This window comes from Oncorhynchus tshawytscha, linkage group LG14 (assembly GCF_018296145.1).
Source record: "Oncorhynchus tshawytscha isolate Ot180627B linkage group LG14, Otsh_v2.0, whole genome shotgun sequence".
NCBI classification, from domain to species: Eukaryota; Metazoa; Chordata; class Actinopteri; order Salmoniformes; family Salmonidae; genus Oncorhynchus; species Oncorhynchus tshawytscha.
In genome coordinates, this window is record NC_056442.1 from 26,833,236 (window position 1) to 26,859,359 (window position 26,124).

Here is a 26,124-nt window from a genome sequence, read left to right on the forward strand (position 1 = left end):
AGAGAGAGGGTGAGAGTTACAGAGAGAGAGGGTGAGAGTTACAGAGAGAGAGGGTGAGAGTTACAGAGAGAGAGGGTGAGAGTTACAGAGAGAGGGTGAGAATTACAGAGAGAGGGTGAGAATTACAGAGAGAGAGGGTGAGAGTTACAGAGAGAGAGGGTGAGAATTACAGAGAGAGAGGGTGAGAGTTACAGAGAGAGAGGGTGAGAGTTACAGAGAGAGAGGGTGAGAGATACAGAGAGAGAGGGTGAGAGATAGACAGAGAGAGTGAGTGAGTGTGAGAGATAGAGAGGGTGAGTGAGAGAGAGAGGGTGGGTGAGAGATAATACAGAGAGAGAGGGTGAGAGATACAGAAAGGGTGAGAGATAAAGAGAAAGAGGGTGAGTGAGAGAGAGAGAGTGAGAGAGGGTGAGAGATAGAGAGAGAGAGGGTGAGTGAGAGAGAGAGAGAGGGGGTGGGTGAGAGATACAGAGGGGGTGGGTGAGAGATACAGAGGGGGTGGGTGAGAGATACAGAGGGGGTGGGTGAGAGATACAGAGAGGGTGAGTGAGAGATACAGAGGGGGTGAGAGATAATATAGAGAGAGGGTGAGAGATACAGAGAGAGAGGGTGAGAGATACAGAGAGAGGGTGAGAGATACAGAGAGAGAGGTTGAGAGATACAGAGAGAGGGTGAGAGATAGAGAGAGAGGGTGAGAGATACAGAGAGAGAGGGTGAGAGATACAGAGAGAGAGAGGTGAGAGATAGAGGGTGAGAGAGAGGGTGAGAGAGGGTGAGAGATAATACAGAGAGAGGGTGAGAGATACAGAGAGAGGGTGAGAGATACAGAGAGAGAGGGTGAGAGATACAGAGAGGGTGAGAGATACAGAGAGAGAGGGTGAGAGATAGGGAGAGAGGGTGAGAGATAAAGGGTGAGATATAAAGGGTGAGAGATAGAGAGAGAGGGTGAGAGATACAGAGAGAGGGTGAGAGATACAGAGAGAGAGGGTGAGAGATAGAGAGAGGGTGGGTGAGAGATAGGGGGGGGTGAGAGGGAGAGAGGGGGTGGGTGAGAGAGGGTGAGAGATAATACAGAGAGAGGGTGATAGTTACAGAGAGTGGGGGAGTTACAGAGAGGGTGAGAGATACAGAGAGAGAGGGTGAGAGATAAGAGGGTGAGATAGAGAGAGAGGGTGAGAGATAAAGGGTGAGAGATAGAGAGAGAGGGTGAGAGATACAGAGAGAGAGGGTGAGAGATAGAGAGAGGGTGAGAGATAGAGAGAGGGTGAGTGAGAGAGAGAGAGGGTGAGAGAGAGAGAGAGAGAGAGAGAGAGAGAGGGTGGGTGAGAGAGAGAGGGTGAGTGAGAGAGAGAGAGGGGGTGGGTGAGAGATACAGAGAGGGTGAGAGATAATACAGAGAGAGGGTGAGAGTTACAGAGAGTGGGGGGGAGTTACAGAGAGAGGAGGAGAGTTACAGAGAGAGGAGAGTTACAGAGAGGGTGAGAGATACAGAGAGAGAGGGTGAGAGATAGAGAGAGGGTGAGAGATAGAGAGAGAGGGTGAGAGATAAAGGGTGAGAGATAGAGAGAAAGGGTGAGAGATAGAGAGAGAGGGTGAGAGATACAGAGAGAGAGGGTGAGAGATAGAGAGTGAGAGGTGAGAGATAGTGAGAGAGAGAGGGTGAGAGTTAGAGAGAGTGAGAGATAGAGAGAGAGGGTGAGAGATACAGTGAGAGAGGGTGAGAGATACAGAGAGAGGGTGAGAGATACAGAGAGAGAGGGTGAGAGATACAGAGAGAGAGGGTGAGAGATACAGAGAGGGTGAGATATACAGAGAAGAGTGAGAGATACAGAGAGAGAGGGTGAGATAATACAGAGAGAGGGTGAGAGATAAAGGGTGAGGGATAAAGGGTGAGAGATAGAGAGAGAGGGTGAGAGATAGGGAGAGGGTGAGAGATACAGAGAGGGAGGGTGAGAGATAAGAGAGAGAGAGAGGTGAGAGTTACAGAGAGAGAGGGGGAGTTACAGAGAGAGGGGGTGGGTGAGAGATACAGAGAAATAATACAGAGAGAGGAGGAGAGTTACAGAGAGGGTGAGAGATACAGAGAGAGAGGGTGAGAGAGAGAGAGAGAGGGTGAGAGATAGAGAGAGGGTGAGAGATAGAGAGAGAGGGTGAGAGATAAAGGGTGAGAGATAGAGAGAGAGGGTGAGAGATAGAGAGAGAGGGTGAGAGATACAGAGAGAGAGGGTGAGAGATAGAGAGAGAGAGGGTGAGAGTAGAGAGAGAGGGTGACTGAGAGAGAGTGAGAGATAGAGAGAGGGTGAGAGATAGAGAGAGAGAGAGAGAGAGAGAGAGATAGAGTGAGAGAGAGAGAGAGGGTGAGAGATAATAGAGAGAGAGGGGTGAGTGATGAGAGAGAGAGAGGGTGAGAGATAACACAGAGAGAGGGTGAGAGATACAGAGAGAGAGGGTGAGAGATACAGAGAGAGAGGGTGAGAGATACAGTGAGAGAGGGTGAGAGATACAGAGAGAGAGGGTGAGAGATACAGAGAGAGAGGGTAAGAGATACAGAGAGAGAGGGTGAGAGATACAGAGAGAGAGGGTGAGAGATACAGAGAGAGAGGGTGAGAGATACAGAGAGAGAGGGTAAGAGATAAAGGGTGAGAGATAGAGAGAGAGGGTGAGAGATACAGAGAGAGAGGGTGAGAGATACAGAGAGAGGGTGAGAGAAACAGAGAGAGAGGGTGAGAGAAACAGAGAGAGGGTGAGAGATGCAGAAAGAGGGGGTGAGAGATACAGTGAGAGAGGGTGAGAGATACAGAGAGAGAGGGTGAGAGATACAGAGAGGGGTGCGAGATAGAGAATGGTTGAGAGAGAGGGAGGGTGAGAGAGACATAGAGAGAGCGATACAGAGAGAGAGGGTGAGAGATACAGAGAGAGAGGGTGAGAGATACAGAGAGAGAGGGTGAGAGATACAGAGAGAGAATGTGAGCGATAGAGAGAGAGGGTGAGAGAGGGAGAGAGAGGGTGAGAGAGATATAGAGAGAGGGTAAGAGAAGGTGAGAGAGAGAGAGAGAGGGGGTTGGAGATAGAGAGAGTGGGTGAGAGATAGAGAGAGGGTGAGAGATAGAGAGAGGGTGAGAGATAGAGAGAGAGGGCTTGAGGGAGAAGGCTTGAGGGAGAGCGACAGACTGAAAATGAAGATTTCAGCCATCTGCTTGGAGGCTTGTGGAGGTACAGCAGTAGCCCCCCTCCTTCCCCATGCCCCCTTAACCCTGCATCCTTTCATCCACCTGGCAGAGCTCCCCTCCCCTCGTCCCCTTGGCCCGCTCCCTACAGTTCTCCTTGAATGGCTGGGTTAGCTAGGCTGGCTGAGCCCCTGTTGGCCTGGGGCCGCTTTACTTAACGCTCTAAATAACCAGAGCTCTGATAGACAGACACACACTCACACAGGGAGAGGGGCCGAGTAGGGCAGACACATTAGAGTCCTTTGGTTGATTTGCAGCTGTTTCAGAGCATAATCATTTACCCTCAACCTGAGCCCCAAAGCAAGAGAGACCAGGGGCAGGAATTGAAAATGTGTAGAATGTAATGCATGATTATGTAATATATAGCATGTAATTGTATGACAGCATGCATGTCAGTATGAGCACGATTATTGTGTCTGTTTCCGAGTGTGTTGGTTTGTGTATTTTGTCTTTGTGTGTATGCGGTGGTGTATTTGTTTGTGCGGCTGCACTGTGTGTCCCGTCAGCCCGTCTAGTGTGGCATTGCATTGACAGGGGCTAGAAGGCGGTTGCATTGCATTGACTGGGTCTAGAAGGCGGTTGCATTGCATTGACAGGGCCTAGAAGGCAGGTGCATTGCATTGACAGGGCCTAGAAGGTGGTTGCATTGCATTGACAGGGCCTAGAAGGCGGTTGCTGGTCAAGTTGGAACACAGCCTGCCACCGCTTTCCCCCTCCACCCCCACCCCTCCCCCAGTGCTAGGACCGTAGGTCACATGATAACCACCACCTTCTGGCACATACCAGTAAGCTCTTTATCCCCTAGTCAAGAGACGTAATGAATGTTATACACACAAAAACACCACTACAGTACAGTCAAAACACAGGTTATTAATGCACATAATGTTGAGAAAGTGAATGTACAGTATCCCTGCTATTATTCTTGAGGACTCAACAAATGTAGAAGCACATGTACAACGCCCAAACATGAAACCCAAACACTCTGCTCACCTGTTCTCCTTGCCGTTCTGCAGCAGGGAGGGCCTGTCTGTGCTGTTCCGGTCCGTGGTGCACACGTATGTGTTCCGGCGGATCATGGCACTTGCTGGGACGTTGTTCTGAAAGGCAGGGAGAATGACAGTTCGATAACACATTGACTGTGATTGACTGTGACTACTATATAGTGCACTACTTATGAGCCCTGGTCAAAAGGAGTGTACTTTAGGGAACCACAGTACCAGTGCTGAACTCTTGTCGTCACTCTCAGTCCACCCTGTCAGAGCGCCTCTGAGCCCTTCAAAAGGTTCAACTCGGGTTCATCTACATATTCTCCGTTCACACTGTTGTTGTTGTTCATCCTTATTCTGTTACTGGACTCCCTACAGGCCAGCGTTTCATCTCTATTCTCTCTGTCCACATCTTAGTTTAGCATGAATCTGTAGATTCTCTCTCCAAAGTGTTGTTCTTGGTTCATTCCTCCGCACACTGATCTTAGTTTCATTAATCTCTTGTAACCTTGTCTCGTATAAGGTCGTATTGTAGGCCGACAGCATTGCACTGCATCAACCAATGGTTACGTGCCACATCATCGACGGCGCAGTCTGGCACCAGATAGCCATTATATGATGTGGTTTGCTAACATGTAGTGAGCCTGGAACATGGCCTATGTGTGTGTGTGTGTGCTCACCGGGGCGGTGTTAATCTCCTTGCGGCGGTCGGGAATCTCTGACTGGTTGGGGTTGTTGGCGCTGCTGACCATGGGGCTGGAGGGGGGCTGGATGGAACGGCTGCCCACCACGCTGCTGCTGACCTTACGGGATGCCATGCGCCCCCCCTCCTCCTTCAGCTCCCTGTCTGCCCCCGCCACGCTGCTGGGGCTACGCTTGGGGTGGGATGGGGGCGCTGCTGGACCGCCTGCACAACAGGCAGACAGGGCAGAGGACACGACATGAGAATCAAAGTTTGGTCCTGTGTGGCTCAATTGGTAGAGCAAGGCACTTGTAAAACCAAGATTGTGGGTTTGAATTCTGCTGGGGCCACCCATATGTACATTTCTGCATGGACTACAGTCGTTTGGGATAAACAGCATGTTATGATATTATAGACTGCACAAATTATAAAGATCTCACACACGACCGGTGACCTCACAATAGGGTGCATTTTGGGACGCAAACTAAGAGACAGCCCACTCACAGAAGTCACTGTGCCTCCTGCGGGGGTGGTAGGTGGAGGCGCTGCGCTGGGTGGTCTTGCTGTGGGAGGAGGAGGCGGAGGTGGTGGAGGAGGTGGAGTGTTTACTGGTGCCGTTGGTGACGGTGCTGGGCCGTACCCGCGCCAGGCTCAGACTGCTGGTTGACCGAGACTCACTGCCCTCCACCTGACATACACACAGAGAGAAACACACACGTTAGGATCAGGACTCAGGTGATTGTGGACAGTGTGAACAGGCACACAGGCACGACACACACACGTATTGTAGCAGACTGGCACGCCAGGCATTCCCCTTGGGGATTTGTATTAGCAGCGGTGGCTAAGGTAGCGGAGGGGGATTTTTGTGTAGAACGACTGTGAGAAGTCACTTCTGGTGACTTTTTAAAAGGACAATCTACTCCATGGTGAAATGAAATGACGTTGACACCATCTGAAATGTAACTGGTGCGCGCCACTGCACTGTAAGATGAGGAGGAGCAAGCGGTGGCTCTCATTCACACCACTGCTTGCTCTGTTTCCTACAAATATACTGATCTTAAAGGGATAGTGCCAGACTTTGGCAATTCACTTCCCAACTCTCAACCTATCCCTTTAAGAGTGTGTCTCGGCAGAAATATATATATATAAAAAAAAAAATTAAAACATTTTAGGGGGAACACTGGGAAGGCAGACGGGCAACACAGAAAGCTTAAATGATGAAGGATTTTCTCTCTCTCCCACACACACACACACACACACACACACGTTGTCTCGATGTGCCTCACCTCATTCATGCGTCCCAGTAACAGGTAGGTGGCAGTGACCTCGTTGTACTTCCGAGTGGTCAGAGCGTCCTTGATGTCATCACGGGTGTAACCCATCCCCACCATCACCTCTGAAGGCGAGCGGAGAGATGAGGGACGTTAGACAGAGATACAGGCTCACAGAAAGAAGAGGAAGGCCGTGTTCCAAATAGCACCCTATTCCCTGCAATAGTGCACTACTACTACTACTACTCCCAGGGGCCAGTGCACTAAAAATGGAATACGGTGCAATTTGGGACAAATACGATATGTAGGTAGGGAGTAGAGGGGAGATAGAGAGGTATTTCACCGATGCGGCTGCCATCATTATGGTCCTCCAGGGGCTCTATATGAGCCTTCAGTTCTTCTCCGTCGTAGCCAGAGTTAATCCACTTGTCGTTCATGATTTGCTAATCAGGGATAAAGCGATGTGTTAAAGAGTGCACAAACAGGGTGTGTGTGGTTGCGTGTACTGTAAAGCTGAGTGCCGCCTGCCATTGCCCTCCTCACCTCCAGGGTGCAGCGTTTGGTGGGGTTGAGCACCAGGAACCTGCGCAGGATGCCCTCGCAGTCGGTGGACATGTAGAAGGGCACGCGGTACTTCCCCCGCAGAACACGCTCCCGCAGCTCCTGGGGAACAACACATACAGATACCGTTACGCAAAACGTGCACATAATCTTATATAACGTTACACAAAAACATGAGACATAATAATGGCAAAGGGACTAAAAGACAACATGTCCCTTATCATGATTAACTGAACATGAAAATGGAAGGTGAGCATGAAGAAATCAGCACGAAACCCTTCAGTACCACAGGCAGCATTAGTATCCAAAATGTCACATTTGGCACCATATTCCCCATATAGTACACAACTTTTGACCACACCATATGGGCCTGGCCAAAAGTAGTGCCCTATGTAGTGCCCCAGACAAAGTAAAGGCCATTTTGGCTGCACTGCGGGGGGGGTCTTGCCTTGAGGTTCTGCCCGTCGAAGGGCAGTGATCCGCTGACCAGGGTGTAGAGGATGACCCCCAGGCTCCAGATGTCCACCTCAGGCCCGTCATACTTCTTCCCCTGGAACAGTTCCGGAGCGGCATAGGGAGGGGAGCCACAGAACGTGTCCAGCTTGTTGCCCATGGTGAACTCGTTACTGAAGCCAAAGTCTGCAATTTTGATGTTGGAGTCGGCATCCAGCAAGAGGTTCTCAGCCTGCAGAGACAGGTGAAGATAGCGCAGATTTTAAGGACTGAGAGTCTGTTCAGTTCAGGCTGAGTCTGTATGCTCATTTCAGGAAAGAGATGATCAGTGTTTGACATGTTTTTTAATGTATTGATAATGATATACTTAATATCAGTGAGTGGTTGTCATTTTGGACAATGAAAAGGGGTTCAGGTCTGAACCGGTCACGTACTTTAAGGTCCCTGTGAACAATGTTCTTCAGGTGACAGTAGTGTACAGCAGACACAATCTAGATAGATAGATATAGATATATATAGAGAGAGAGGGAGAGGGGGGAGAGAGCGGGAGAGGCAGAGAAAGAAAGGGAGTGAAAGTCACAAGTCACAGTAAAAAAAGCCAAACACATAGACTGACACATACAAACTTAGAATAATGCTTGCAATGTCATTCAGGCCAACTCAGCACCATTCACTGGGTTTTGTTGCGATTATACATTTTTGGTCACATCTCACCTGACGGAATTTGGCCCGCGCCTCTTTCTCTTTCATTCTCCCATGGGACACGAGGTAGTCAAACACTTCACCTGAGGGAGAGAGAAACCAACCACATCAGCAGACAGAGCATCAGGCTTACAACACCGTCTGATTGAATACAGTGTGTAATTGAGGCACTTATACTGTATATTAGTGATGCACGGGTTGATTCATAACCCGCAGTCCCCACGGTTATATCCAAGGGGCGGGTAGGTAAATGGTCACAAAATATTGAGTGGATGAAGGGCTTTAAAAGACTATAAATCTATCGTTCTTGTGCAAATCATATCTAGAGGCTACATTAAGGTTGTTCTTTCTTTCTTTTTATCTGGCAAAAGCGTGCAGACTAAGCTTTAGCGCCTAACTGTACGCTCACCGGATACACGGCTCACCGGATACATCGCCAAATGCTTTTGGGAACATGGGCAGAAAAAGTTAACTTCGGTCCACTGAGGCAAAAAGGACAATGGCAGGGTTTAATTCAATAAGAGAAAAGCTGCGAAATGGAAAGTTGAAAATAAATCGAAGGGAGGGTCAGAGCAGTAGTCTAATGTTGAGGGAAGATGTGGTGAAGTGGTAAGATGATAGCAGTGTTATGTTATGTGTGATGATTGTGAGGCGCTATACAAATTCGACAGTCACAAGAAGGGGACTTCCAAATGGCCCGTCAAGGGAACTACTGTTCAGAAGGGTTAAACGGAATAGTAGTCTGAAACCTGGACTGTAGGTCTATAACCTCTCACATAGCCCAATATAACACTAAGGCTTGCAAAATTAAGCATTTCTTGCAGTAAAATGATACACCAAATGTAGATTTTGACTCTGTAATATTATTTCTTTCTTTCAGCATCTTGAGAGAATGAATGCGCGGTTAGGGTATGTAAAGGTACTATATTTATCAGCATCATAAAAGCTGATAGAAGCCTATTTCAACCACATAAAAATATGCATCCAAGCCGAACTGAAGTCTTATCAGAAACATGTCGGGCCAAAATGTTCTTACATTTTCTTAAAACTGGTTAAACTGACATCATCAGAAAATCTTTCCCTTTTCCACAAATGTATTTATTGTATTTTCTCCCTGGTGAGAGAAGCAGCGATGAAGGGGAACATTTGACCAATATCAACTACGTCATTCTGGTGAGCAGGGTTTACTTAGTCTTCCAGGGCAACAAGTCATGACAGAAGAGAAGCTGCATTTATCTAATTGTAGAAGTTGTTAAAAGTCGACTAACAAATAGCCGGCCAAAATGTCGGAAATTATAAGCAGAGACATAGGCCTATCGAAAAAGGCCTGCTCCCCCCAAAAATACCTCCACCATCTCTGACTGCACAGCAGATTTTCTATATTAGCGGGTTAGGGTCGGGCCTCAGATTTTCACTTGCAGATGGGTTATTAGGTATTGCGGGTGGTTGAACAAACAGCTGACCCGCGCACCACTAATATATATATAGTGTATTCATTAGAGTTCTATAATATAATTATATTGCATTTCTATGATGTACACATTAAGTGAGTGAGTGAAAAGAAATTGTAATGTAAGAATATGAAGAGAGAATATAAAATATATATAAAAATGCTTTATTGTCACATACACCGGATAGGTACAGTGAAATGTGTTGTTTTACAGGGTCAGCCATAGTAGTACGGCGCCCCCTAAGCCAAAGGAGAGCATACGCAGCAGTAGTATCATCAGTGAGATGGATTATTAAATTGAGCCTGATCTGGGATCAGTATGTTCATAATTTAGCCTATAGGGCCTCATTCATCTCAGTGATCCCTGGCCTAATGGTTGACTTTGCATGGGCATGTCTACATGTCTGTGACCCATGCATGTGTCTGGGAATATATGGTGGTGGTTTGAGAGAGAGTTGAAAGAGAGAGAGTGACTGAATGAATTAATGCATGAGTGTGTGTTGTGTTTTTGTATAGTACATGCTTCATGCTAGAGGACACATCCACTGGGAGAAAAGCAGCGAGGTTGAGATCAGGAGGGGGCACATGCTTGGCTATTAGTTCCTTATTTGGCAAGAAACAGAATGGGAGGAAAAATTGACAAACAAGCAGAGTGGGGATTAGAAGAGGGAGGGGACACAAGCAAAGAGAAGAATAGACAGAAAGTGAAGGAAGGGGAGAGAAAAGGAGAGTTCAGAGGGAGGGAGGAGGGCAGTCAGAGGACAATCGATGGGTCAGCGGTACTGGGAAAGCTAGAGGGAAGGGTGGAGAGAAAAGAGATGAGAGAGAAATGGAGGAGCGTGTAGGGATTGAGGGGAGGTACTCTGCTCACCCCCACTGGCGTACTCCATTATCAGATAGAGTGTATTCTCCGTCTCGATCACCTCAAACAGCTGCACTGTAACACACAAACATACATAGACACCTCAGTATAGTGGCACAGACAAACAACACACACAGTTGCACAAAGTGATTTACTGTGTGTTCCTTAGAGCAGGGAGATGTGCCGTAAATGCACAACAGTATGGTACAGCAGTTTATGTTTCAGCTGCATGCAGTATTAAATGTGACCGTGTGCATTGTAAAAAAATGGAGGAAGTCTACTTGTCCTGGATTTATATGAGCGACTACACCCTATTGCCTTTATTGTGCACTGTTTGACCAGGGCCCATAGGGAATATGGTGCTATTTGGGACACAGCCTCTAGCCATTACAGGGGCAGCGCGAGGGTGTCTGGGCGTCCCTCAGTTAGACTGTACCCCCCTGGAAAGGAGGATCATTTTCAGCTTAGTGGGGGACTATTATCCATATCACACGTCCTGACTCCTGCTCAGCAGCTGTATTGACAGTGAAGGGGAACATTGTGTGAGGATGGGTGTTAGGCTGATGATGTTCTGGGGTCGGGTATGCCCTGCGGCACTACAACCTGGAAGCTGGGGAGATTAGTATAGCCGAGGCACTTACCGATATTTGGGTGGTTGAGGCCTTTCATGATGCGTACCTCTCTGAAGAGCTGGAGGAAAGAGAGAGAGAAGAAGCGAGTTAAAATAATGTTATTTCATTATTCAAGTCTTCACAGCCACACTGATATATAGCGCATGCGAAGATGGGCATGAAAGTGGGGGATGATCCAAATTCCAGATTCATAATATAAGAACTGAACATCAGACAGGCGGATAGGAGGTTAGCCCGCCTCCACCCGTCACTCATTTATTCATTTTTTCATTCATATTCATTCATAAATAAGCTCAGCTGCTTGTCGGGAAAATGGATGCACCTCCCCCTCCAACACTAGCTGGCTTCCTTCTAATTAGAGAGTGGACCGCTCCAGGGACAGCCTGACTAGACAGAGCGCCTCTCCCCCTGGGCAGAGCCTCTCTTCCCACAGGGCTCCCTCATCCATCATGGAGGTGCCGCTGCTTTTAGCCTCAACTCTTTCTAGAAATAGTGGGGGCGCCACATCACATAGTCGCTGCAACGGTTGTGCGGCACGGGCACTGTCTGCCGCTGCTGTGTGTGATTCAACGTCTTGTGGTTATGAGGTGACACACAATCGTATTTACACACTGTCGCACACCCACAATTTGACACACACGGCCCTCCCTCGAACACATTCATAAGCCTCCTTTCCTGGTTGTGACATCTGCTGAAAGTGGGGTAACGGGGAGCGCTGACGGCATACATACAAGCATCTTGGGGATAATTATAGTGTATGTGTGCACCAGCCCACAGAGTGCTCTCTTTGAACTGTATATGGTGAGACTGGGTGACGAGGCATCAGCTTGCTCTGACCAGGTAAAAGGCTATCCGTGAGAGACTGTGTTACAAGGGCTGGGTTTGTGGAAAGGGGAATACTTCAATGAAGACAGAAATAGAGGCAAACACAAAGTTAGATTTCACAATGTATGAGTGAGCAAAAGCAAGAGAAGGAAGGAGAGAAAGGGAGAAAGACAGGAAGGATAGAGAAGGAAACACACACAATGGATGGAATGTGCTGATGGTTGTGTGAGAAGGTGTCCAGCTTCCTTAGAAGTTCAAGCCCATTCTTACAAAACACAGAGCGTCACCCAGGGAGCTGCGTCTCACCCGTCTGTCCCTCTCTCTTTCACTCTCTCTCTGGAGCACCCCCCCCACCCCTCTCTCAGCCACCACCACCCCATGCCTCTCTCTCAGCCCCTCCCACCCCATGCCTCTCTCTCAGCCACCCCCACCCCATGCCTCTCTCTCAGCCTCCCCACCCCCCCCTCTCTCTCAGCCACCCCACCCCTCTCTCTCAGCCACCCCACCCCCCCTCTCTCTCAGCCACCCCCACCCCTCTCTCTCAGCCACCCCACCCCTCTCTCTCAGCCACCCCACCCCTCTCTCTCAGCCACCCCCAACCCTCTCTCTCAGCCACCCCCAGCCACCCCCACCCCTCTCTCTCAGCCTCAGCCTCCCCACCCCTCTCTCTCAGCCACCCCCACCCCTCTCTCTCAGCCACCCCCCCCCCCTCTCTCTCAGCCTCCCCACCACTCTCTCTCAGCCTCCCCACCCCCACCCCTCTCTCTCAGCCACCCCCACCCCTCTCTCTCAGCCTCCCCACCACTCTCTCTCAGCTGCCCCACCCTCTCTCTCAGCCTCCCCCCACCCCTCTCTCTCAGCCTCCCCACCCCTCTCTCTCAGCCACCCCCACCCCTCTCTCTCAGCCACCCCCACCCCTCTCTCTCAGCCCACCCCCCCCCACCCCACCTCTCTCTCAGCCACCCCCACCCCACCCCTCTCTCTCAGCCACCTCCACTCCCCTCTCTCTCAGCCCACCACTCAGCCTCTCTCTCTCAGCCTCCCCCCATGCCTCTCTCTCAGCCACCCCCTCAGCCCCTCTCTCTCAGCCACCCCCCCCACCCCTCTCTCTCAGCCACCCCCACCCCACCCTTCTCTCTCACCCCCTCCCCACCCCCTCTCTCTCAGCCTCCCCCGCCCACCACCCTCTCTCTCAGCCACCCCCACCCCACTCTCTCAGCCACCCCACCCCCCCCAGCCCCCCACCCCTCTCTCTCAGCCTCCCCACCCCTCTCTCTCAGCCTCCCCCACCCCTCTCTCTCAGCCTCCCCCACCCCTCTCTCTCAGCCTCCCCTCCCCCCCCTCTCTCTCAGCCACCCCACCCCTCTCTCTCAGCCTCCCCACCCCCCCAGCCACCCCCCCCTCTCTCTCAGCCACCCCCACCCCACCCCTCTCTCAGCCACCCCCACCCCTCTCTCTCAGCCACCCCACTCCAGCCTCCTCTCTCTCAGCCCACCACCCTCTCTCTCAGCCACCCCATGCCTCTCTCTCAGCCACCCCCACCCCCCTCTCTCTCAGCCACCCCCACCCCTCTCAGCTCAGCCACCCCACCCCACCCCTCTCTCTCAGCCTCCCCACCCCTCTCTCTCAGCCTCCCCACCCCTCTCTCTCAGCCACCCCCCCACCCCACCCCCGCTCAGCCACCCCAGCCCACCCCCTCCAGCCTCCCCACCCCCTCTCTCTCAGCCTCCCCCACCCTCTCTCTCAGCCTCAGCCACCCCCCCCACCCCTCTCTCTCAGCCTCCCCACCCCCCCCCCCCCTCTCTCTCAACCACTCCCCACCCCACCTCTCAGCCTCTCTCTCAACCACCCCCACCCCTCTCTCTCAACCACCCCACCCATCTCTCTCTCTCTCAACCCCCCCCCCCCCCTCTCTCTCAGCCACCTCCACCAAACCCCCTCTCTCAGCCACCCCATGCCTCTCTCTCAGCCACCCCATCCCTCTCTCTCAGCCTCCCTATGCTCTACCCCGTGATTCTGGCCTTCTGCGGAAGCTTTCAAAAAAGATATCTGTACACGGAAGTGGCAAGAGTAAAGTTGTGAGGATGATATATATATTTTGGATTGCCTTGAGGACAGAGGGAAACAGAGAGAAGGAAACTGAGAATGATTCAAATGTGTATGCCTCAGGGACTGTGCAAGCAAATGACTAATTTCTCAAATAAACAGAACGGAGCCGGGCTGGTAAGGTGGGTTCAATGATTTAAATTGCACACACACGCACACGCAGACACTCCCATGTAGCTAGACAGAGGCATAGTTTTTGGCCCGTTGGAGCACATAAGCATACCTACTGAGGTGAAGCGCTTTCAAAACAGCCAGTGTTTCTCAGTTCAGACCAAAAAAATAACTATAAATAACGAAAGGAAAAATATCTAGGGATATGGCCAGGGGGGATAAGTCAAAAACATGAACATAGATAATGATTATGTTTTGCTTTTGCTTGTTTGTGGTGTTACTTACAAGGGGAAAGTTCTACCAAGCATGACTGTCTACTTCCTGGTAGTGATGTAATAATACATGGAGGATGTAGTAATGTAGTAATGTAGTAATGAGGCGATCGGACTCCATATAGCGCCTATCGTTGGAACAATAGCCCCGCTCTCCCTTTCGTGCTGTTGCACTTTAAAATGACTTACCTAGACCAGTATGGAGACATGCTCACAGAAAAACAGAGTATGTGATGCAACACAAGATATTGATCGGTTTGTCACTGGGCCACATGATGTTGAAGCAGGCGGTGTCCACAGTCCTATTTTTGTTCACCAAGTACAACTTCAAGAAGAGGGCTAGTTTAGTGTTGTTGTACTAATGTCTTGCGCATTTGTATCCATAACACCTGCACTGAATGCAAATATTTATCAAGACCCAACAAATATACTATGGACTATAGGCTAGTGATACATGACTGTAGGATATAGGCTAGTGATACATGACTGTAGGATATAGGCTAGTGATACATGACTGTAGGATATATAGGCTAGTGATACATGACTGTAGGATATATAGGCTAGTGATACATGACTGTAGGATATAGGCTAGTGAGATTAAACACTGTACAAAGAAACCTAGTTCTTGAAAAACAATTTAAAGGCAGAAAATAGGACTCACTGCTTCCCTTACATTTTTCCAATGCCAAAGTGCAGGGCAGCTGGACGCAACCATAAATCTGATGGTGTACATGTGTCCCGTCCCGTACAGACACACTGAGACAATCAGCCTGTGTGAAGCAGACATGTTACATAGTAATGCGGCTAATGTGGACCAGGGCTACTGTGAGTGCCACATAGAGTACACAAGTATACATTCAGTGCCCACAAACACACATCAGTGACATGATGCAGCTCCATGCGTGAACATACAATCCAAATCAAACACACATCCCTTGAGACTGTCTGTAATTGAATTGAGGAGAGCAGAGCGCATCAGCTGTTCACCTGAGCTCTAAAGAAAAATAATCAGATAAGCCCGTCTCTCCTCTCCTCTCCCGCCACCTCCTTAATCTTTTTCTCTTCCGTCATATCCCCCTCCCTACTATCTACCACTTTCTCCCTCTCTCACACGCCCATAAATGACTTCCTGGTCCATTCCCTTGGCCCAACGTCACTGTTGCCATGCCAACCCATGTCAGACTCTATAGTCCTAGTCTCACCCCCAGGCAAGTGTCTTCCCAGGGGAGCTTCTCCACCCCACCGCTGCCCAACCATGCCCTGTATTGCCTGCCACCCTCAGCACTTGACTGGCCAAGGGAACGGACAGCCCATCCACAGTGTGCATCTGTCTAATGCAGTCCTCCCTCCCTCCTCCACCCTCTCTCCCCGTCTCATCCCTGCATATCCCTCTCACCCTGTACATCACACCGGAAGCCAATCTCTCTCTGAAGCAGAAAGCAACAGAGAGAGCACAAAAGGGCAGAATTAATCAACCTCTGAGCTCCCTCTGGTTTTTCTCCTCTGTTTTGCATGGGGATTTGCACAAAGCAGCTTACTAAGTTGCCTCTCTCTCGTACTCTCTGTGTGTCATTGTGGGTCGAGGTTACCGTTGGGTCAGTCAGCGGTGGACACAGGCAGTTGTTGAACACAAGGCAGTGTTTTTGTCTGCGTGCCTCACTCTGACCAGTTAATCCAGGCCTTGTGTCCGAGCTCTGGCCTGAACAATCCCACGCATAGTTGCACTCACACACGGGAAACATATGCCTGCATAGGACACACACATATACACTCGCTTTACCCACACACAGACACTTTACACAACCACATTACGCACGCACAGTCACACACAAGCACACCCCTCATCCCCCTGACCACACTATCACGTGACCAGAGAGAGAGACGAGAGAGAGAGAGCGATAGAGGTAAACGGAACTCACAGGCTCCCCTCTCAAACGACTCAGCAGAGCCACTGAATAACCTGCTCTGTCTCTGAAAGAGACATCTATCCACGCCAAGGGCCAAGCCATCGCACATGAATGACTGCTCCCTCCCTCCCTGCATAACGATAACATCTGATGCAAGTGCCACTGCCTACACTGCCCCTAACCCCCCCCCCACCCCCCAACCTAACCAACAGAATACCCCTCCCTCCCTGCCCTAACTCTCTCTCCCCATACACCCCAACCCCATCCCCCCCTTCATGTCCCTGTGGGACCCAGGTTGCTCCACTGGGAAAGGGGGTGTGATCATGCAGAAGGAGCCCTTTCATGTTGGACATGGTGGATCAGGGCGTTTCAAGGCAACGGCTGTTGTCAACATGGCCCCTCAACAGAGACCATGGTGATGAGGAGCAGACCCGGAGCTTCCTCCGGGTTACAAGCCAATCTAAAACTAGTGCTGAGTTCTACCACGGGGGGTCAGACAGATGGCCCCAGCAGGGGCAGCCTCAGGGGCCAGGGCTCAGGTGAGGCGTCCCCAGGGGCCAGGACTACAGGTGCTTCCACCCGGATTGAGTTTGCCCTGTGTAGCACCCAAATGCATGAGGGTAGATTGGGTTCAAAGTTCAAACACACACTGGTGACTGTTTGTGGCCAAATTGGTATAGCATAATTCTAGCCTCAGCTACAATATACCTTCACGTGTTTGAATGATTCATGGACAGTAATAATAAACAATAGTTTATTTCAGGAATTCACCTCATGTTTGTTTGACCATAGTTTATCATGTAACTGTTGACACTGAGAAGCTGACAGAGTCAAATCTACACAGAGCACGAGGTAGTACAACCTTTACTGTTTGGCAAGAAGCAATAAAGCACATCCAAGTCACATGCCTATCCAGAACTACAGCAACTGGATTAAATTGTTTCCTGTAAAAGGGTAGCAACAACAGTCATTAGATACCAAAGAGAGAAGACAAAACAGTCCATGTCTACCTCCCAAAATGGCACCCTATTCCCATAGGGCTCCGGTCAAAAGTAGTGCACTATATATGGAATAGAGCTCTGGTCTAAAGTAGTGTACTATATAGGGAATAGGGCTCTGGTCTAAAGTAGTGTACTAAAGTCAGCAAAAAAAGAAACCTCCCTTTTTCAGGACCGTCTTTCAAAGATAATTCATAAAAATCAAAATAACTTCAAAGATCTTCATTGTAAAGGGTTTAAACACTGTTTCCCATGCTTGTTCAATGAAGCATAAACAATTCATGAACATGCAGTTGTGGAACGGTCATTAAGACACTAACAGCTTACAGACGGTAGGCAATTAAGTTATGAAAATGTAGGACACTAAAAGAGGCCTTTCTACTGACTCTGAAAAACAGCAAAAGAAAGATGCCCCGGGGTACCTGCTCATCTGCATGAACAAGCCTTAGGCATGCTGCAAGTAGGCATGAGGACTGCAGATGTGGTCAGGGCAATAAATTGGAATGTCCGTACTGTGAGACACCTAAGACAGCGCTACAGGGAGACAGGACGGACAGCTGATCATCCTCGCAGTGGCAGACCACATGGCAGACCACAACACCTGCACAGGGTCGGTACATCCAAACATCAACATGGCAGACCACAACACCTGCACAGGGTCGGTACATCCAAACATCACACCTGCGGGACAGTTACACGAAGATCCCTCCATCAGTGCTCAGACTGTCCGATATAGGCTGAGAGAGGCTGGACTGAGGGCTTGTAGGCCTGTTGTAAAGGCAGGTCCTCACCAGACATCACCGGCAACAACGTCGCCTATGGGCACAAACCCACCTTTGCTGGACCAGACAGGACTGGCAAAAAGTGCTCTTCACTGACGAGTTGCGGTTCTGTCTCAACAGGGGTGATTGGATTCGCATTTATCATAGAAGGAATGAGCGTTACACCGAGGCCTGTACTCTGGAGCGGGAGAGATTTGGAGGTGGAGGGTCCGTTATGGTCTGGGGCGGTGTGTCACAACATCATCAAACTGAGCTTGTTGTCATTGCAGGCAATCTCAAAGCTGTGCGTTACAGGGAAGACATCCTCTGTACTCATGTGGTACCCTTCCTGCAGGCTCATCCTGACATGACCCTCCAACATGACAATGCCACCAGCCATACTGCTCATTCTGTGGGTGATTTCCTGCAAGACAGGAATGTCAGTGTTCTGCCATGGCCAGCGAAGAGCCCGGATCTCAATCCCATTGAGCACGTCTGGGACCTGTTGGATTGGAGGGTGAGGGCTTGGGCCATCCCCCAGAAATGTCTGGGAACTTGCAGGTGCCTTGGTGGAAGAGTGGGGTAACATCTCACAGCAAGATGGCAAATCTGGTGCAGTCCATGAGGAGGAGATGCACTGCAGTACTTAATGCAGCTGGTGGCCACACCAGATACTGACTATTACTTTTGATTTTGACCCCTCCTTTGTTCAGGGACACATTATTCCATTTCTGTTAGTCACATGTCTGTGGAACTTGCTCAGTTTATGTCTCAGTTGTTGAATCGTGTTATGTTCATACAAATACTTGCACATGTTAAGTTTGCTGAAAATAAACGCTGTTGACAGTGAGAGGACGTTTATTTTTTTGCTGAGTTGATATAGGGAATAGGGTTCCATTTGGAACGCACTCATAGGCAGCAACTCAGAAACTGGATTACTGCACATATTCTGACCCCTGCATGAACAGAATGAAAACCACTCTTCCCATCATCCTTCAACAGTGTGGGAAAATATCCTGCCCCCTCTGTATTAATTCCTTTAATATCTTAATGATACACACTACCCACTGATAAACAAACATACTGTCAGGCAGCGTCCTTATCCCTTTCTCTAGAACACACACACACACACACACCAATGCGTGCACACACACAGTCTGTGCTCTTTGGTTCTGCCTCATCTCATGGTTGCTTGCTTTCTCAGGATCCCAGCTCCAGTGCCCTAGCCCCCTGGAGGACCCCACCTCCTCTGGGTTCGGCTGTCCCCATTGTTTGTCTGTCTGGAATGCTGCTCTTGGCTGAGGGGCCTGATAGAGGGATAAACCCCCCCCGCAATGTAGCATCAGACTCTTTTGAAGGGGCCCTACATTGTGAAGGATTACACCCCACACACACAGAGACTCTCACACAGGCTCTCACAGGCAGACTTATGCACACTCTTGACAGTGACGAAGCTTGAGAAAATCGTGACAACATCCAGATCAGAGAGAGAGGTGGAAGATGAGGGGAATAAGGGGGTACAGAGAGGCTGTAGGGTGGGTGAGGTGTGAGGGACAGAAGTGACGTGAAGGATGACAGAGACAGGGTTTAAAGTTAAAGGGCCTAGTGTGGAATAGATCAGAGGTTGGGACTGGGAATGAGTGGGAGGTAGAGTGAGGGGTGGGGTAGGAAGGAGACATAGGTGGTGGGAGGTAGTATTTAGGGGTATGAGATAGATAGGCATGGGTTTAGGCATGGGGTTAGTAAGTGGTTGGGGGTGTTTCAGATACATCAGGCAGTTGTTTTAGGATGGGTGCAAGTGTCTGTCCTGCTCAGTGTGTATCAGCTGCTGGGGATCCCCCATGCAGCCCCTAATGGGATTAGAGGGAGACTGAGTGACTTTGGGGGGCGGTGGGCCAACATGGAGCATTGCTGCTGCAGCCCTGCTGTCACTGTCATATTAAAGCCTGCAGACTGCAGCCAGATTACCCCAAGTGTTCTGCAGCAGTGCAGTTGGCTGGTGGGGGGCGGAGCCTGGGCCCTTAAATCACCTGCCACCGCTTGGGCGTGTCCCCCTAGCTACTGTGGGGGGTCCAGCCTCCAGAGAAACACCAGAGAGTACATCTGTGGTTACTCTGCAATGCCTGAAGAGAGGTGATGAGAGAAGGGAGGGAGGGAAAGATAGACAGAAACTGGAAATAAAGTGGGTTAGGTGACATATAGAGAGGGAGAGGAGGTCAGAGAGTGGGGTGAGAGAGGGAGGGCGAGAAAAAGACAGGGTGGGAGAGGGGAATGTTGCAATACAAAAGAGAGCAGGATAGGGAGGGGAGGGACACAGTTGGAGAGAGAGAGAGAGAGAGAGAGAGAGAGAGAGAGAGAAAGAGAGAGAGTCACCTGGTGCTCTGGTCTAGTGTGCCCTGAATGGGAGGAGAATAGTGCTGACAGGACAACCGTCTGCCCGTTGCGCTACTGCAGCAGTATCCATCCAACAGCGAACTTCTGCATGCAGAGATCACAAACCACCCCTGTTCCCCTCCCTCCCGGCATCCATCCCCAGTCCCCACTAGGAAACCACTCAAAACTAGGGGTGCATCGTTAATGGCACTCTACTCTCTATGTAGGCTCATAGGGCTCTAGACAAAAGTTATATAGGGAATAGGATGCCATTTGGGAAGCAGCCTGGAACAGCGGGCATTCATAAGTCATATTCTCCAAGAATCAATGGCTATATCATTACTTTCAGTCCAAAATGGATGTACCAATTGAGATTGCCCCTTTAACTCTATGGTGGCCACTTCATCACTGAAAACTTGCGATGGGAGTTTCTTGCAAGCAATAACAAAAGGTCTACGAATATGTTTACTTTACAGGATGTCTGCAAAGCAATAGTAATAGCTAACTAATTGTGAACAGTATAATTTGCATTGGCTGGTGCGAGCCATATCTTTATCCGCTGCAGACAAATAATACCTTAAACAGAGCCACAATCGATATCAGCGTGTTTTATATTGATTTAATTGTCCTAAGTAAGAACCTGCTCCTGTTATGCTGACAACGAGACTAAAGTTTGGTCAGCAGATGACGCTTTGATACAAATATGTGCACCGGACACAGATCACCTCGTCAGATGCCTGTGACAAGATGGTTGATCAAAACATGTTCGCCTAGCAACAGGGACGCATGAGCGTGATGTCATCTGCCTCAATTCTCACATTGGAGGCATGAATGCGTTGCAATGCTCATACAAAGCCTACAGCGGTCTCTAGAGGATCCATTCAGCATGTATGGACCCTCTCAGTAGTAAGTTGACTGATTATGAGACGGGTGACTGGGGGTTGATTATGAGACGGGTGACTGGGGTTGATTATATGACGGGTGACTGGGGTTGATTATGAGACGGGTGACTGGGGTTGATTATGAGACGGGTGACTGGGGTTGATTATATGACGGGTGACTGGGGTTGATTATGAGACGGGTGGCTGGGGTTGATTATGAGACGGGTGACGGGTTGATTATGAGACGGGTGACTGGGGTTGATTATGAGACGGGTGACTGGGGTTGATTATGAGACGGGTGACTGGGGTTGATTATGACAGGTGACTGGGGTTGATTATATGACAGGTGACTGGGGTTGATTATATGACGGGTGACTGGGGTTGATTATATGACGGGTGACTGGGGTTGATTATATGACGGGTGACTGGGGTTGATTATATGACGGGTGACTGGGGTTGATTATATGACGGGTGACTGGGGTTTATTATATGACGGGTGACTGGGGTTGATTATGAGACGGGTGACTGGGGTTGATTATGAGACGGGTGACTGGGGTTGATTATGAGACGGGTGACTGGGGTTGATTATGAGACGGGTGACTGGGGTTGATTATGACGGGTGACTGGGGTTGATTATGACGGGTGACTGGGGTTGATTATGACGGGTGACTGGGGTTGATTATGACGGGTGACTGGGGTTGATTATGACGGGTGACTGGGGTTGATTATGACGGGTGACTGGGGTTGATTATGAGACGGGTGACTGGGGTTGATTATGAGACGGGTGACTGGGGTTGATTATGAGACGGGTGACTGGGGTTGATTATGAGACGGGTGACTGGGGTTGATTATGACTGGTGACTGGGGTTGATTATGACGGGTGACTGGGGTTGATTATGACGGGTGACTGGGGTTGATTATGACGGGTGACTGGGGTTGATTATGACGGGTGACTGGGGTTGATTATGACGGGTGACTGGGGTTGATTATGACGGGTGACTGGGGTTGATTATGACGGGTGACTGGGGTTGATTATATGACGGGTGACTGGGGTTGATTATGAGACGGGTGACTGGGGTTGATTATGAGACGGGTGACTGAGGTTGATTATAAGACGGGTGACTGGGGTTGATTATGACGGGGACTGGGGTTGATTATGACGGGTGACTGAGGTTGATTATAAGACGGGTGACTGGGGTTGATTATGACGGGGAACTGGGGTTGATTATGACGGGGACTGGGGTTGATTATGACATGAGCTGTACTCTGGAGCGGGGACTGGGGTTGATTATGACGGGGACTGGGGTTGATTATGACGGGGACTGGGGTTGATTATGGCGGGGGACTGGGTTGATTATGGCGGGGGACTGGGGTTGATTATGGCGGGGGACTGGGGTTGATTATGGCGGGGGACTGGGGTTGATTATGGCGGGGGACTGGGGTTGATTATGGCAGGGGACTGGGGTTGATTATGGCGGGGGACTGGGGTTGATTATGACGGGGGTTGATTATGACGGGTGACTGGGGTTGATTATATGACGGGTGACTGGGGTTGATTATGAGCCGGGTGACTGGGGTTGATTATGAGACGGGTGACTGGGGTTGATTATGAGACGGGTGACTGGGGTTGATTATGAGACGGGTGACTGGGGTTGATTATGAGACGGGTGACTGGGGTTGATTATGAGACGGGTGACTGGGGTTGATTATGAGACGGGTGACTGGGGTTGATTATGACGGGTGACTGGGGTTGATTATGACGGTTGACTGGGGTTGATTATATGACGGGTGACTGGGGTTTATTATATGACGGGTGACTGGGGTTGATTATGAGACGGGTGACTGGGGTTGATTATGAGACGGGTGACTGGGGTTGATTATGAGACGGGTGACTGGGGTTGATTATGACGGGTGACTGGGGTTGATTATGACGGGTGACTGGGGTTGATTATGACGGGTGACTGGGGTTGATTATGACGGGTGACTGGGGTTGATTATGACGGTTGACTGGGGTTGATTATATGACGGGTGACTGGGGTTTATTATATGACGGGTGACTGGGGTTTATTATATGACGGGTGACTGGGGTTGATTATGAGACGGGTGACTGGGGTTGATTATGAGACGGGTGACTGGGGTTGATTATGAGACGGGTGACTGGGGTTGATTATGAGACGGGTGACTGGGGTTGATTATGAGACGGGTGACTGGGGTTGATTATGAGACGGGTGACTGGGGTTGATTATGACGGGTGACTGAAACCACTCTTCCCATCATCCTTCAACAGTGGAAAATATCCTGCCCCCTCTCTTGATTATGACGGGTGACTGGGGTTGATTATGACGGGTGACTGGGGTTGATTATGACGGGTGACTGGGGTTGATTATGAGACGGGTGACTGGGGTTGATTATGAGACGGGTGACTGGGGTTGATTATGAGACGGGTGACTGGGGTTGATTATGAGACGGGTGACTGGGGTTGATTATGAGACGGGTGACTGGGGTTGATTATGAGACGGGTGACTGGGGTTGATTATGAGACGGGTGACTGGGGTTGATTATGAGACGGGTGACTGGGGTTGATTATGACGGGTGACTGGGGTTGATTATGACGGGTGACTGGGGTTGATTATGACGGGTGACTGGGGTTGATTATGACGGGTGACTGGGGTTGATTATGACGGGTGACTGGGGTTGATTATGACGGGTGACTGGGGTTGATTATGACGGGTGACTGGGGTTGATTATATGACGGGTGACTGGGGTTGATTATGAGACGGGTGACTGAGGTTGATTATAAGACGGGTGACTGGGGTTGATTATGACGGGGGGACTGGGGTTGATTATGACGGGTGACTGAGGTTGATTATAAGACGGGTGACTGGGGTTGATTATGACGGGGAACTGGGGTTGATTATGACGGGGACTGGGGTTGATTATGACGGGGACTGGGGTTGATTATGACGGGGACTGGGGTTGATTATGACGGGGGACTGGGGTTGATTATATGACGGGTGACTGGGGTTGATTATATGACGGGGGACTGGGGTTGATTATGACGGGGACTGGGGTTGATTATGACGGGGACTGGGGTTGATTATGACGGGGGACTGGGGTTGATTATGGCGGGGGACTGGGGTTGATTATGGTGGGGGGACTGGGGTTGATTATGGCGGGGGACTGGGGTTGATTATGGCGGGGGACTGGGGTTGATTATGGCGGGGGACTGGGGTTGATTATGGCGGGGACTGGGGTTGATTATGGCGGGGACTGGGGTTGATTATGACGGGGGTTGATTATGACGGGTGACTGGGGTTGATTATATGACGGGTGACTGGGGTTGATTATGAGACGGGTGACTGGGGTTGATTATGAGACGGGTGACTGGGGTTGATTATGAGACGGGTGACTGGGGTTGATTATGAGACGGGTGACGGGGGTTGATTATGAGACGGGTGACTGGGGTTGATTATGAGACGGGTGACTGGGGTTGATTATGACGGGTGACTGGGGTTGATTATGGGTGACTGGGGTTGATTATGACGGGTGACTGGGGTTGATTATGACGGTTGACTGGGGTTGATTATATGACGGGTGACTGGGGTTTATTATATGACGGGTGACTGGGGTTTATTATATGACGGGTGACTGGGGTTGATTATGAGACGGGTGACTGGGGTTGATTATGAGACGGGTGACTGGGGTTGATTATGAGACGGGTGACTGGGGTTGATTATGAGACGGGTGACTGGGGTTGATTATGAGACGGGTGACTGGGGTTGATTATGACGGGTGACTGGGGTTGATTATGACGGGTGACTGGGGTTGATTATGACGGGTGACTGGGGTTGATTATGACGGGTGACTGGGGTTGATTATGAGACGGGTGACTGGGGTTGATTATGAGAGGGGGTGACTGGGGTTGATTATGAGACGGGTGACTGGGGTTGATTATGAGACGGGTGACTGGGGTTGATTATGAGACGGGTGACTGGGGTTGATTATGAGACGGGTGACTGGGGTTGATTATGAGACGGGTGACTGGGGTTGATTATGAGACGGGTGACTGGGGTTGATTATGAGACGGGTGACTGGGGTTGATTATGAGACGGGTGACTGGGGTTGATTATGAGACGGGTGACTGGGGTTGATTATGAGACGGGTGACTGGGGTTGATTATGAGACGGGTGACTGGGGTTGATTATGAGACGGGTGACTGGGGTTGATTATGACGGGTGACTGGGGTTGATTATGACGGGTGACTGGGGTTGATTATGACGGGTGACTGGGGTTGATTATGACGGGTGACTGGGGTTGATTATGACGGGTGACTGGGGTTGATTATGACGGGTGACTGGGGTTGATTATGACGGGTGACTGGGGTTGATTATGACGGGTGACTGGGGTTGATTATATGACGGGTGACTGGGGTTGATTATGAGATGGGTGACTGAGGTTGATTATAAGACGGGTGACTGGGGTTGATTATGACGGGGACTGGGGTTGATTATGACGGGTGACTGAGGTTGATTATAAGACGGGTGACTGGGGTTGATTATGACGGGAACTGGGGTTGATTATGACGGGGACTGGGGTTGATTATGACGGGGACTGGGGTTGATTATGACGGGGACTGGGGTTGATTATGACGGGGACTGGGGTTGATTATGGCGGGGGACTGGGGTTGATTATGAGACGGGTGACTGGGGTTGATTATGAGACGGGTGACTGGGGTTGATTATGAGACGGGTGACTGGGGTTGATTATGAGACGGGTGACTGGGGTTGATTATGAGACGGGTGACTGGGGTTGATTATGAGACGGGTGACTGGGGTTGATTATGAGACGGGTGACTGGGGTTGATTATGACGGGTGACTGGGGTTGATTATGACGGTTGACTGGGGTTGATTATATGACGGGTGACTGGGGTTTATTATATGACGGGTGACGGGTTGATTATGAGACGGGTGACTGGGGTTGATTATGAGACGGGTGACTGGGGTTGATTATGAGACGGGTGACTGGGGTTGATTATGAGACGGGTGACTGGGGTTGATTATGAG

At 50.2% G+C, this 26,124-nt stretch overlaps 1 protein-coding gene across 5 annotated transcripts in view; it reads right to left on the reverse strand.

Annotated features, from left to right (window-relative positions):
* Positions 1-26,124, reverse strand: part of LOC112266889 (MAP/microtubule affinity-regulating kinase 4) — a 62,686-nt gene that overhangs the window by 10,879 nt on the left and 25,683 nt on the right. For all 5 annotated transcript variants that reach the window (XM_024444789.2, XM_024444791.2, XM_024444794.2 and 2 more), the window contains exons 4-14: positions 10,836-10,884; positions 10,204-10,269; positions 7,895-7,965; positions 7,615-7,671; positions 7,176-7,412; positions 6,710-6,829; positions 6,510-6,609; positions 6,182-6,291; positions 5,400-5,583; positions 4,894-5,120; positions 4,218-4,324 (exon numbers count right to left, since the gene is read on the reverse strand). In XM_024444789.2, the coding sequence (XP_024300557.1) occupies positions 4,218-4,324; positions 4,894-5,120; positions 5,400-5,583; positions 6,182-6,291; positions 6,510-6,609; positions 6,710-6,829; positions 7,176-7,412; positions 7,615-7,671; positions 7,895-7,965; positions 10,204-10,269; positions 10,836-10,884 (1,328 nt within the window). The remainder of the gene's footprint in view (positions 1-4,217; positions 4,325-4,893; positions 5,121-5,399; positions 5,584-6,181; positions 6,292-6,509; positions 6,610-6,709; positions 6,830-7,175; positions 7,413-7,614; positions 7,672-7,894; positions 7,966-10,203; positions 10,270-10,835; positions 10,885-26,124) is intronic.